General features: G+C 40.3%; 1 protein-coding gene across 2 annotated transcripts in view; it reads right to left on the bottom strand.

Moving 5' to 3' along the window:
- The window catches only part of schip1 (schwannomin interacting protein 1), a 225,823-nt gene that overhangs the window by 137,345 nt on the left and 73,517 nt on the right, over positions 1–14,961 (bottom strand). For both annotated transcript variants that reach the window (XM_084950484.1, XM_084950485.1), the window contains 3 exons: positions 14,596–14,660; positions 13,756–13,827; positions 13,389–13,524 (listed from right to left, as the gene is read on the bottom strand). In XM_084950484.1, coding sequence (XP_084806610.1) covers positions 13,389–13,524; positions 13,756–13,827; positions 14,596–14,660 — 273 coding nt within the window. The remainder of the gene's footprint in view (positions 1–13,388; positions 13,525–13,755; positions 13,828–14,595; positions 14,661–14,961) is intronic.

Below are 14,961 nucleotides of genomic sequence, written 5' to 3'. Positions count from 1 at the left end.
AATGCCATCAACCTTCATCAACCACTCACAGGAGGATACTAATTTTTCTGTCTTGACTGCTGGTTGCCAGATAGTCATGGGCTGGTTTCTAGGCATGTGTGACTGATCCTACATTGTCAAGATTATTATGAACACCCAAAGGAAGACAGTCAACATCACATGGTTAGCGGTCACATGGTTAGTGGTCACATGCCTGCGGTTTTCTGTCTTGACCTCACTCATTTCAGATCATATTGAATATAAACTTAAGTCTATTTTGAGTTCTGGTATGCAAATGCCACTGATTGGTTATGAATGACTGAATGACTGAATGAATGACTTGTCAAACACAAGAAAGCAAAAGTGGAAACCTTTCAGAAACCAGCGAGTAACCAGTGACGTTACCAAAATCTTTACCTAACTTTACTGTACTGAAACACTTAGTGTCAACATTTATTTAATTACCTGTATACTATATATCCAGACATTATGGTAGTTGAGTCATGACCTTGAAAATCCTCAATGAGTGGCCAATTTAGGTGACTTTAGTAATACTAAACTTAGTAGCTAAGGCAGTATGGGTTAGGAGGTAGAGCGGTTTGATTTCTGGGTCCTCTGGTCTGCATGTTGAAGAATCCTTGGGCGAGACAATGAGCCCCAAGTTGCCCCCGATTAATCTATTGCAGTGTGAGTGTATGAATGCCACCTTAAATTAAATGTGTGTGAATGGATGAATGAGGCTTGTAGTATTTTGAGAGAAAAGCATTATTTAAGTAACAGTCAATTTACCACAAAATCATGCCTACTTGAGCTTTCTGAATTTTCTCACCTGTTTACTTATTAATCTTTAGTTCTGGCATCTTATATTTTCTTCTTCTTCACCTAATCGCAATATTCCTATGAGGCTAACAATAACATTTTTGGCTTGGCACAGATTTTAACACCAGACACACTTCCTGACAGCCCTCCCATTTATCCACAAGCTAGGCCCCAAAGCCGGGATAAATGGAAGGATTTGCATCTGGTATAAAAACCTGTGCCAAACCAAATATGGAGTTGAATCTGCTGCTGGAAATAAGGGAGCAGCTGAAAGTTGTGAATGTAAAGTTATATGTCTCTGACGCTAAAATCTTGTTGTTTACTCAAAAACCTTTTTTTTTGTTTTTTGATGTGTAAAAACACATTGCCTTAGTGGGATTAGATTAACAGGTGATACTAAATTGACCATAGGTGTGAATGTGAGCGTGAATGGTTGTGTCTCTGTGTTAGCCCTGCATCAGATTGGCAAACTGTCGACGGTGTGCCCCGCCTCTTGTGTTATGGCAGCTGGGATAGGCTCCAGGCATCCCAAGACCCTGATAAGGATAGTTGGAAGAGAATGAATGGATGGATGGATGATATTTTAAATTTTCTCACTTTATTTTTTTCACATTGCATTAAGCTCCAATGAGACACAAAAGTTTTTTGTTTTTGTTTTATCCTGTTTAAAGTGCTCAAAATCTCTTGCTTTACTTTCCTCATATCTGCCTCAGTAGGCTTGCTGCCACACCCCTTGATGGCACTTAGTTTCACCCGCTCACCTTGGCACTCCATGAATTTATGCGTAAAATCAAAGCTCGTCTTCTCAACATTCTGCCTTTCAGCAGAAAAGCTTCTCCTCTTCCTAATTACCATCTCTCCCTTTACGCCTCCATCCTCCTGTCCCCACTCTTGATTTACTAAAAAAGGTTTGCTTTCCCCGAGAAATGTCATGTGAACGAGGAGTTGTACTACGGTTGCTGTGAAGTCTCCCTTGTGACAGGCAGGTGCAGTATAGCGCCTTGGTTTCCGATCTGCCAGGTGTCTCTAATTATGATACTTTGGCTCACCCCTGTTCCATTTCCGCATGTCTTACAACTCTTTCACATACTTTTTTTCAACCATGTTCTCCTACAAATGCTTTGAGAATACATTAAAAAAAAAACAAAAAAAAAAAAAAACGACCTTCCTCCTTCGTCATTGTCATAGGATGAATAACTGGGGCAAAGTGATGACCTGTAATGTCAGTGCGGCACAGGAATATGCACTGTGTGATGATAGGGAACAAAGCTGGTTTTCACTGAGCTAATGAAACATGAAAATGCTCCATAGAGCTCAGGATCTCCCTCTTTCCCTTTACGGTCGTGTCTTCTATCAAAGTTTCTCACTTAAAAAAATTTTTTTAAAAAATCGAATCTTAAGTTGTGGAGCAAATGTGTAGTTTCAGCAAGGTAGAAAGTTTCGTGAGCTTACTTAGAAGACAAAACTTACACTCACTTGTGAAAGTGGAGAGAAAGCTCCACAGGAGAGAGATGAGACTTTTCCAAGCGGTGAGGTCTTTACTTCACGATAGCACATTATTTCCATGGGGCACAAAGTGGTTGTGCGATGATAACATTAATAAATGTTTTTGTCTTTATTTTATTGACTGATTTCCCTCTTTATCTGCTCTCTAATCATTCCCAATACACATACATCATTACCAAGATGGATTTTTCTGGGTGAGAGATTTAGGTTAGTAAGAGAAAGGGACTGTGGAGGAAGAAAAAGAAGGACAGGAAGCCTCTTCTCCATCTTTTCATTAATCACAAATCAGTTTGTTTCTCTCTGGGGACCAGAACACTCAGTGGGAAGAAGAATAGGCTTTTCCTCTCCCCCTTTTATCTCCCTTCTGTTCAATACATTCCCCTCTCTTCTCCTCAGGATTTCTCCTGTCTCTAAATGCCAAACCAATAAACCGAGAAACAAAACCCCCCTCCTCTCTCTCACTCTCTCCTTCTCAAACAGACTGCATGTTCAGTATTTTAATAAAAATCACAGCTTAGATGGTCACATCTGAGAGAGCACATACACACCAAAATGTATGCAGACACACACACAACAACTGACTTCTGGTATGCATGCAGTCTTTTATATTTCCAGAGTTGGTTCAGTGTATCCTACCGTTCCATGCCTCAGCAGTCACTGTGACTATTAGTGGGATCTCACAGGGCTGAATAAGCAGTGGGATTGTTCGACTTGAATAACAACACGGAGAACTTCTCTGAAATATAAGTTCAGACTAGGCTGTGAAAACAGACTCATTGTCGGAGTGGGGGAATGTTGCCATCTTGATAGGAAACAGGAAAAAAGCAGCAAGTGTACAAAATCAAAGAAAGGACTTCTCTGTACAGAAGTAAAATGATTTTCCTCGCTCACTTCGGTGATCTATTCTAAGTAATTATTATCATAGTGAAACAGCCAGTCGTTGAAAAGTTAATGCTCCACTTCCTGTAATCTTTGCCAGTGTACACAGACAAATGTGTCCTTTCACGAGTACCTACAGTACGTATGACTAGCTATGCCACATAAAGTGCATTCTATTATGCTCAGCAAAGCATTATACAGTACATGTACATGAAAGAAGATAACAACCGGTATGACATTGAGTGGTTTCGTGCTTGTGGCAGAACTGAAACCTTTATCTAATCTTAGACGTGCATCGCTCCATCTCGATACTCGACTTTAGCTGCAAACCACTCGTCTCACAAGTAAAAGACACGTGCACACATAGCCACATACAACAGCAGCAGGACGAAAACTTTGCACCCTTATGTGCACATATACACCCAGAAGTGAACTATTTTCAGTTTTGAGGTTCACATTTTAAAGGAAATGCAGAATACTAAGCTTTCTGGGTGAAAGTAAGTGATGTATGCATTGATGTTTTAGTGTGCCACCTTGAGTCCCAGCTGAAGCGAGCAGCCAGGGCAGGGCGGAGAGAGGATAATGATCCAGCTGATAATGGAGGAGTGGAATCTGGTAAATGAGGCTGGATATAAAACGTGCTGCATGCAGGCTGTTCCTTTGCTCTCAGTGTCTCTCTCTCTCTCTCACACACACACACACACACACACACACACACACACACACACACACACACACACACACACACACACACACACACACACACACACACCTCAAGATATCTTCCAGCTCTTGAAGTATGAATGTGTAAAATCATGTCAAGTATAAATGAGCGCTACGGTAACATACTCTTAATTACCTCTTTCTTTCCTATGTGCGTATATGTGCACATGTATGTGTGATGCACTTATGCATGAATAGCATGGATTATGTTTGAGGCAGAGAGCATGAACTCCCCTATTAATAAAACAGTTCCATTACTAGCGCTAGTTATAGTAGGCAGAACTTGTGGCACAGGAAAATAGACGCAGTTCCATCTTCATCTCTATTTTTCAGTGTCTGCTCTGGATACAATACAATACAATACAATACAATACAATTTTATTTATATAGCACATTTAAAAACCCGAAGGCACACCAAAGTGCTTCACAGTAATATGGAGAGTCAACATAAGTCAATAACAGGGTACAAATCGGGCACAAGCACAGACAGGATAGAGGCACTAACAGACCAGGAGAGTTAGATAAATACAAAATCTGCTAAGAAGACAAAAACAGCAGTAAAATTAATAAAAAATAATAAATTTAATAAAATCTAATAAAAAATTTAAAAGTTTAAAATTTAAAAGATTTAAAAGGGTATTAACTGGTCGGGAAAGCCAAGTCAAATAGATATGCTTTTAATCTTGATTTAAAGGATTGGATAGAGTCCAAGGCTCGAATAGAAGCAGGGAGGCTATTCCAAAGGTTGGGTGCAGCTGAAGCAAAGGCACGATCGCCTCTGGTCTTCAGTCTAAACTTAGGTTGGGCCAGGAGTAATTGACCTGATGATCTTAATGCACGACAAGGAGTGTACAGATTGAGGAGGTCAGTGAGGTAGCTGGGCGTAATGTTATTCAGGATTTTAAAAGTGAGTAGCAAGATTTTAAACTCAATGCGATATTTGATTGGTAACCAGTGTAGATCAACAAGAGCCGGAGTAATAGGGTCAAATTTTCTAGTGCCAGTAAGAAGGCGAGCCGCAGCATTCTGAACGAGTTGCAGCCTTCGAAGAGAGAAGGCTTGGAGACCACAGTAGAGAGAATTGCAATAATCTAACCTGGAGGTCACAAAAGCATGGATAAGTTTTTCCAGGTCCCTGAGTGGTATATAATGCTTAGCTTTAGAAATCTGGTGCAGTTGAAAAAAAAACAGATTTAATTACAGATGATACTTGCTTATCGAGCTTAAAGGAGCTATTCAAATAGACACCCAGGTTACGCATAGAATCAGAGAAAGAGTTAGCTAGGGGCCCCAGCAGAGCAACAAGCTCTGTTGCTCTGCTGGGGCGAGCAGAGCAACAGAGCTAAATACTGAGCGAACTCTTATTCGTTCAGAACAGACAACAAAAAAATTACACAGAACATGAAAAAAGCAACACAAGTTATTTACTATGAATTATATTTATTATTATTATTAGTATAGATTTTTTTTAACAGAATTCTTATCTCACTGATGATAATCCATATTCCTTCTCTTCATCCTCTTATCCGGTCCTCTCAAAAAAAAATATTAGATGCTTTCTTTGTAACTCCCACTATCGTGCTTATCAGCTTTCAGAATTAAATTGAGTCCTGTGTCCATCAGCTGAAACATCTACTTACTGTTGGACACTTTTCAGAATAAAGTATCACACTTTACAGCGCGTGGCTGCTCTTGATTACCCCTGCAAAGCCCCAATCAATAGATTCTAGAGCTAAGATAATGAATAATTGTATCAGTCTGTTGCACTTCAAATCATCGCTGTCTCCAATCAGGCTTTGATGATCAATTACGTCTGTTTTATGGAGCGAGCAGGAGATCAGTGAAATACCGTAATGGTGGTTGTGGGATCAGTAAAGACAGAAAGGCACTCTTGGTATGAGAAAAGGGGAAAGGAAAGAAGGTGCTTTTTGCTCCTTTTAATGATATATGTTGTAACATGCTAGGTTTTTTCAAGCAGATGTATTTTTTTATATTAAAATGTTATCAGAGAATGACGCACGTGTGAGTATCTTTTGACTTTGTGAAGGTTTGGGAACGCGTCTCAATTTGCTTGTCCGTGGTGTTGCACAAATACTGTTCAAAGCTGCTGTTCTCTTCTCCCTTTGCATTGGTTAATACTGACGTCTCCATGTGAAAGTGGGATTTGTAAAGCACATCAGTTGCTGGAGCCCGAGTGACCTGCAGTTAACAGAACAATATTTTCTAGATCAATGTGTAGTTTTCACAGGTTTCTTAAAGGTAGTTGTTTATTTAGATCATTGTAACACATAACCTGAAAATGTTTATATTAGCTAGCAGTGGATAACAATAATTTGATATTACCATACAATGCGCTACATTTCATGTAATATCAGTGCAGTCACTCAAATGAAATGCTGGGAGTCAATTCCTCTGTAAGGTCTCAAGGGAGTTTAAGCCACTATTGTTTACTATTCGTAGACTCTGTTATTATCATGATCTTTCTTCTGTTTTCATCCCAGCATATTTTGACAGCACAAATTTATGTAAAGGAAGTTGAGAATGAAATTGGAAGGGGAAAAAAAGGGTGAAAAAATAGGGAGGGATGACATTTTATAAATAGAAGGCGGGCTAGAAAAACCCAGCAGCTTGTTCGCAAGTCTGATGTCATCCTGAAACCCTTTAATATTTAATTCAAAGTGTTGTGAAATTAAAAAGGCTCAAGGAGAAAAGGAAAGGGAGGCAAAATAGAAGGGACGCAGGGAGAAAGGTAGAGCGAGACAGATAAGAGAGTGTAATAAAAAAAAAAAAGCAGCTCACCTCTCTTTTTAATTACAAATATGTTGATAATGAGCTATTAATTTAAAAGAAGAGGCCCTTGACTGGTATTATCAGACAGAAAGAAGGGGGGGTGTTTACAAACTGAGAGTGTCCTCTACACAGCAACAACATCAGCGTGCCTGCAGATCTGGATAGGGTGTTCTGAAACTGTGTGCCTTTGAAGCCAGATCGATAAAGTAATTGATAGTCAATAAAATGAATACCTTGCAGAGTAAACACTAGATCCATTTTGATAAAGGGTTTTTTTTCCTGCTTTTTTTACTGGACCTGGACTCCTCCCAGGTATTGGGTTAGTCTATCCCAGCAAAGCAGAACAGTGACCTCCTGTGGATTCTAATATACAACACAAATGCAACATGACGTCACACTGAAGCGAGGGCTGTTACCATTTACAAACTACTGTCCTGCAAATATGTCAAAATTATTTAAACTCCAACGAATGATCGTGCAGTTTGTGAACTCACGTATTTTTGATTTTTAGAATTTCACCTATCAAATAACTTCAGCGTTTGACTAAATGAGAGTCGGTGTTCATTCAGTCCCACGTCCGTCACAGTCGCACACAAACACACGCATCGTGTCGAGAATGTCACATGGCCATAATATGCATTACACACTTCAGGGAGTGTATGATATGACATGTCCCAGGTGAGAAAGGGCCCATGTTTGACTTGACATGCTGCTGGCAGGTGATTAACAGAGAGTCAGACCTCGGTGCCCTCCATTAGATATTATTACGCAGAAGGCTCCATCTCCCTTATACATAATTATAAGAGTCATATGAATGTCCTTCACATGTCTGCAGGGTGGTTGTAACACTAGAGCTGGAGCACATATTAGAGACTCAGATTGTTTTAAGTCAGTTTGACTTGGTTACAGCCAAGAAAACTCAGCAACGTTGAGATAAAGAACCAGACCGTCTCCACACAAGACGGTGATGGACTGGTGCGGGGTCACTAATGATTCTGTCAATCAATACCATGGCTAGTGTGTCACAGCAGTCTTTTGCATCCTGTCAGGCCCATCACTCAGTGCACCTCAGACACAGTGAAGACCCAGCACACACAGACCTACACGATTACTATGCGGCACATCTCATCTAGGTGAAAGATTATGACAAGAGGGATTATGTCAATGAAATCTGCAGCCCACAGACCCAGCATCACTCCCGAGGACTAAGAAAGAGTATAAACCCATGTGTAGGATACCTTTTCAATCAATTTCCTCCCTAATGAACTGCCTCAATGAGGCTTCAATAAACCTAAACTAATTCAAGGCAATCCTTAATCTCCTGACCTAGCCTTTTTGCATTGTCCCTGGTATTACAGTAACAGAATTGTAAAAGCATTGGCTCCAGATACACCTGTCCTCAAGTGACGAAGAGACTGGTGGGGGTTAGCATTAATTTCCAAAGCCTTATGTTTCATTTGCATAATTACCATAAATCAGTGCAGGGATGTTCTGGTCGACAGTAGAGGGGAACAGAGAAACGCTATTGGGAAAAGGAAATGTTTGGGAAGGTGACAGCATGCAAAAGACTGCTGACTTAGTGGGCAGTGTGGTGATTAAGGAATAACTGTGTTATTCTAAAAACAAAGTTAAGTATGTCATGATGGAAACTGGAGTTTTTTCCCCCTGTAACAATCAGTGAATCATTTCATTAAAATAAGTTGTGTCTAAAAACTAGAACTTTTTTTAAACTGCTGGAAAAATATCCAAATAGTAAGTAAGTATAACAGATAATTGTAACGTTTTTTTCACCTGTTCAAAGAGTTTAACATTGCAGGTGATGCGCTAAACTTTGATGCTCTTCAAGATAAATTGGGGATATTTGGCTACAAAGAAACAGATTTGATTTAATTGACTTTGTGGCAACAGTTTCAGTAATGCTTTAAAAATATTCATACTTCATGCAGCATGAAGGTACCTTTTAGGGAATGCTGCACTATGAGCTTAATATACAGTAAATACAGCAGAATGAAGCCGCAGTAAACACGAGGGAGAGCCATTTATACAATAACAATACTGAGGCCTTTGGGTAATCACCATTCTACCTGTGTAACACAGTAGGTGATCTTTGCTGCTTTCCTCTACATACAGTAAAGAAAGGTTGACTTGTGCAGTAAACTAAAGGATCCGTCATTAAAACTATGCGAGCTCACTGACGGGGAAACTATTTGTATCCTGCACTGGATTAAATGGGTGAAACAAATGTGAGGGGTTAAATGCTTTGACACAGGGTACAGACTGTGCAGCCTGCTGGCTCAGTAATCTGCTGAAGTTCTTGTGCTTTGTGTAATATTGAATTTGAGTCATCTGCAGAGCAGTCGGGGTTATTTAAGGACAGCTACAAACATGCAAGAGGTTAACCCGAAGACCTAAATAGGTAGTGCTATATTGCTGAAAGATTAATCTCTCTTTGAAGCCATCTCCTACTTCATGCTGTACATAAAGAGCAGACAGTACAGTAAGCTCACAAAAGTTCCCTAAACTTTGCCTAACCTCTTTTATCTCTACTTCCAGGCCTCCACAGCTGCTGCTGCTGCCTGGTCTGAAAAAGCCAAGAGAACAGTATGTGGGTGAGCAAATGATAAAAACAGACACTGAAACTGAGAAAGATGCAGGGACGCTCTGAGAGAGCCATTAAGACTGAGATGGAAAAAGAGAAAGACATAAAATACTCTAAGAGAAAAGAAAAAATAAAATATCATAAACTAAATAAACTATCACATGAAGGGAGGAGGAGGAGGAGAGTGTTAAGAGAGCACTGATGGAGGGGGCAGAGATGGAGACATATGACAGCTGGCAGACAGAGAAGGCGGCGCTCCTCTGCTCAGTTTCCCTGCACCTTAGCAGGCCAGATGGACTGAGTTGGCCCTTTGTGCCCTTCATAAGCCAACACACACACACACACACACACACACACACACACACACACACACACACACACACACACACAGAGTTTATATATTTAGTTATATTTTCGGGAACACTAGCTTATTTCGTCTATTAAGGTAAATGACTATTCTCTGCCAAGTGGCATTGTACTATAATATGCTGGTTTCACACTGTGATGTTGAATTTATGTAAAAGTATTAGGCCTCTATGTACTTACAGAGTAATTACCGAGCAGTTAATTACTGTTGCAGTATCTGACTTATTATATTTCTGCTAGATCTTAAAGATGTTGTATTAATCTAGTATGTATTAAAAAGAAAACCCAATAAACTCGACTGTGATACAGGCCCTCCCTCTACTGTCAAAACTCTGCTACTACATTAAAGAGCATGTATCAGCACCAAAGTAAAGGACAGCTCCCACACTCCAAAACAGTCCCACAAATTACCTTAAAAAAAAAAAAACAAGGAAGAAAACTGAACTAGAACCTCTATCAAAGCCCTCAAATTTTTAAACTTAAAAATAACAAACCTCTTGTTTAATTTTTAAGATCTCTGGATGTTTGTTTTCATTCTCATTTCTCCAGTAATTGAGCAACAACACTGCCAGAGGTATAAAAAAACAGATTCAGCCAGTCCCAAAACAGTATTGATTGATGTCTGGTTATAAAAAGACATCTATCATCTAGACAGTCTAAAATTGAAGCTGCACTGGACTGTGTGTTCATGTGCCCGTGTCTGTGTGTGCGTGTGTGTGTGTGTACTTGCTGGTGGTCTGGCTAGCCGTGTTGATGCAGCACAATATTATGAAACAATAAAATGTAGACAGCTGATTCATGTCTCAGCATAAAAGCCAGAGTTTTGTTAGGTTCCCCTTTAATGAAACCTATAATTTCTGCCACCCTCGATGGCGTTGCCACACAGCAGAGGGATCGATCATAAAGAGAGATATCTAGAGCTGCTCGATTTTGCAGGATTGCCATGGCAATTAGTGAGCCAAGTTGCAGTGCGAAAAGTAATTTACACAGTAAAGTCACATGTCAACCACATCTTTCGGCTGAGAACAGTACACTCATCTCTCTTAAACACACACAAGGGTGGGGGGAAAAAAAAGAAAAACACCCACCCACACATGCTGCAGAGTAATGCAGCAAGGTTTTGTCAAAGACTGATGTTGTTGTCACAAAGGTTAGAAACTCAATCACTTTAGGGATGGCTTCCACGTCACTGTGTCTCAAGAAAATATGACTCCATCCCGCATATGTGTGTGTGTGTGTTTATCCATGAATGTACAGACACCAATGTGTGCTGAGAATGAATAGCTGGGTCAACAGAAATGAAACAGGCCGGAGATGTCACAACCAGCAAAAACATTACCGTAAAGGCAGGATGACTAAACAAAGGGAGGGAAAGGTCAGAAAGCGAGAGAACCTGTGTGAAGCGAGACAGCTTCAACATAATAGCGCAGATTTCGCTGGGCTATTGCGATCAATTCTCTTGAAATCACAAGAGAGCAGAAGCTGACTCGTCCTTTCTCACAGATCTACAGCATCAGCACATTCAACCGGTGAAGCAACGTCTGTTTTTCATCCGCCTTTCCTCTCCGCCACTCTCCTCCGTCTCCCGTGACCTTAGGGTCTATTACACGCACGCTCCCGCTTTGTCTTTCTCTCTTGGTGATGATCATCTGGCCTTGTCAGCAGGTTGAAGTCACTGAGCTAAGCATTTCCCCGCCACATAAACGATGTCTCTTTTGTGTGTGTTTGTGTGCTGTTGTCGTGTATACAAACTTGGCTGATGGCATTATACGCAAACATTCAGGATGGATGCGCGCGTATAACGTCATCAACCACCATCAACTGCGAATCTTATAGGTCGCCTGACAGCTTCTAAGCCAGCAGATTGTATTTCTGTTCCACAGCACTCTGTATTCTCTTCACTCATAACCCACTCGACCCCCTTTTGTCCTCAAGAATCCAAATCCAAATCTTCTTCAGTGTAAAAGCTTTTCTCTGTAGTGACTGAGTGGACAAGTACCACCTAAGTGTGCTCAAATGGAGAACTCTCCCAGCCGTCTCTGAGATTTAACCTGCCTGTTGACTTCAGGCTCAGAGATTAGTAGAGGAGTGTACACACACTTGCTATTCAGCCAGAAGGCTGAAGACGACGTCAGTACAGAATTATAATGACCACAACAGAAGCAGTAGAGAAAATCCCAGGGATTTACTGTGGTCTGGTTAAATGGAAGATCGGAAGATGTGCTGAATGAGAATGGCATTTCGGCTGCTCTCTATTCTCAGCGTGCGCTTGCTCTGAGAGTGTGTTTAAGAGAGACCACATCCCCGTATATTTACTCTTTGATAGCGGCTGGATCTAAGTTTGCAGAGCAAATAAACTGGCTTTAAGATACTGCCCCCTTGTGGACATAAGTGGAACTATGAGCACAGTTTCACAGTCTCTACAAAAGGCTTGTCATAACTTGGAGCAACATATTAAAACACTGACAAGAAAAGTGAGAAAAATTTGTGAACTTTCTGTATTTATGTAAAAATAAAGTCTCGTGTGAGAAAAAGAAGAAATCCAAAACACTTGTATTTTATCTAATAAAATTAAAATATACTGTTTGTTTCTACACAGCAAATTAAAGCAGAAAGAAAAACAATCAACACCATTCAATAAAACAAAACAGGAATGTGTAGGTTGAAGCTACTTTGACTTGTCCTCGACTGATTTGTTTGCATAAAGCTGGAAAGCATCAGAAAGTCAACACAGTGACTGCTCTTACTCACGCTGCTAAAATGACACAAAATACTAAACGAGGTAAACCACACACCCCAAAGTCACACCCAAAGGCTTAAAGCAGCCAGATAAGCTAACTAACATCTCTGCTCATGTGTCTTTCACAAGACGGCACAAAGAAACTAAAGAAAGAAACCTTTACACAACTAAACTGGAGAGAACACACAACATCTGGCATTCATCCCAGAGTAGTACAGTAGAGGGAGCCTAGTAATTATGAGTTACTTTGCTGCTCACCATGTTAAAGGGGAAATGAATTCCTACATGTCATGGTCCCTCCTAAGGAAAGGTTTGGTAATGCAGCAATGCAATATCCCTAAAACCCTAAAAAAAAAGGTTTAAACAACTAAATTCCACATTGAAGTGCGACCAAATTAGAGGCCAGACATTTTGCCTTGATAAAAATATATATGAACAAAAAGCAAAACTAGCTGAGCTGAATGAAAACATTGTCGAGCTTTAATCAGTTCAATTCAGTTTTATTTATACAGCACCAAATTACTGCAACAGTCCCCTCCACTATGTTGTAAAGTAAAGACCCTACCCTACCAATCTACAGATGCTAGGTTGAAGTTAGTGCTTCCAAAAAAGTTTCCGTTATCAGTTATTAAATCCAAGATGTTAATGGAAATGTGTAATGTGTCTGTTTGACTGCACTTCTGAAGCTCAGATAAGATCTTATGAACAAGTAGTGCAGAACAAACAGGTAAATCAAAAGGATTTTTTCCTTGCCACTGTACTGTCACATACTTCTAACACAAGCCTGCATATAGAATGACATATTGTTAACATACAACACAAAACTACTGCACCAACCAACATGTGACTATCGGCAGTCATTTCTAGTCATTTGTCACACACACACCCTCAGACACGCAGCCTCCTCAAATGCTATCACACATGTAGCATGTTGTTTAAAGCCATACATTTGTAATAGAACATTTGCTTGACATGGGCGTGACTTACTGGGGTGCTGCCGTCTGACAGGGTCAACATGCTGATTGACATGCTCATCTTATCGGAGGAGGAGAGGGACGGTGGGGAAGGGCTCCTTTTCTCCACTTCCTGTCGCTGCAGGAAGTCACGCCAAGCCCGCTGAATACTGCATGTAAAAGATAAAGAAAGATTCATTTGAACTGTGACTCACTGAAAGCTACAGAGAGGTAATCAGGCACAAAAACTTTCAAATCTCATGAATGCAATGATGGAAATTAACATAATAGTAGTTATACACAAGAAATGAAGCACTTTATTAAATGTTTTTTTTAATGACTGCAATTAAAACAAAAGTCTGCAAATGCCCCTTTTTTAGACAGATAAAAGAAATACTCACATCAACACCTTGTTCTCAATTGGTGGCAGGTTGACATTGATGTTGTTGTCTAGGTTCATAGTCAGGTGATTACTGAGCAGAAGAAAAGGGGAAAGGGGTAAAGACATTCAAAGAACAACAAACAGCACACACACAAAGACACACACATACATCCATACAGGTCCAGTCTATGTTATCAGTAATTAAACTGTGGTAAATCACTCCTACAGAGAAACTGCAGCAGAACAAGAGCAGGATAATCATTCTGTCTCTGTGTTTACTACTATAAGGTTTACCTAAGGTGTGATTTGATGCCGCAAAGGGGATAGAGATACCCCCCGATGCTTCTTCTTCTTTTCATTAATCTGCTAAGAACAACTGTTTCAGAGTGAAATAAATAAAACAGAAATTAAATTGCTGATCGCTGACATCAGAATTCCTTACACAGGTGGCTTATGCAGCTTCTTCTTTCAATATGTTAAATTGCAGGTCTGCACCAGGGCTGCTGTCTGCAACATCCTGCAGTTAGAAAATCTTGCGATGGAGGAGTTTCTGAAGAAATTCCGAGCACAGTTTCATGGGTTTGCATGTGATGGTGGAGCTGCTGGGATGAGTAAGTAAACAGAAGCAGCCACAGTCTTGATTGAAAATATCAACCGTAACCTGATCGTCATTTGCTGAATCATTCACAAGTTAGTGTGTCTGAAGAGGAAAACATGCGACTGAGAATACTGCGCATTTGATTGCATTAAAAACACACCATGATAATCTCGTAAATGCTGTAGTCAGACTTTAAGTCATAAATATAAATATATAGGACTACTCTGGGTCGGTTATGTGTGCACATATAACCAAACTCACCTGTGCAGCTGGAAGCCTTCATTATTAACATGCTTGTAGCCACTCTGGAGGCTCTTGAGATGAATCTGTGTAAGAGATACACAAGAGGGACAAATACAGAGTCAAGCAGCTGGGAACAGGAGGAGGAGGAGGCGATGAGATGAGATCCCAGCATTTTGTGTGTGCGTGCACAAATATGAATGAATGTGTGTCAGATGTGTGATCATTGTGCTGAGATCAGGGACCCCTGAGGGATGTGGTTTGGCAGCATTTTGGTTCACTTAAACGTTTTCTTGAGAAGTTAGTAAAGTAAGCTTTGAAAAAATTCGGCCATCTGAGCTGGCTCAGCATTTTCCAGGCATTTGGATCAGAAGCACACAGAGAGAA

Source organism: Perissodus microlepis, chromosome 14 (assembly GCF_051167445.1).
Source record: "Perissodus microlepis isolate ML-2025 ecotype Zambia chromosome 14, ASM5116744v1, whole genome shotgun sequence".
NCBI classification, from domain to species: Eukaryota; Metazoa; Chordata; class Actinopteri; order Cichliformes; family Cichlidae; genus Perissodus; species Perissodus microlepis.
This window is presented reverse-complemented; position numbering and strand designations above follow the sequence as displayed.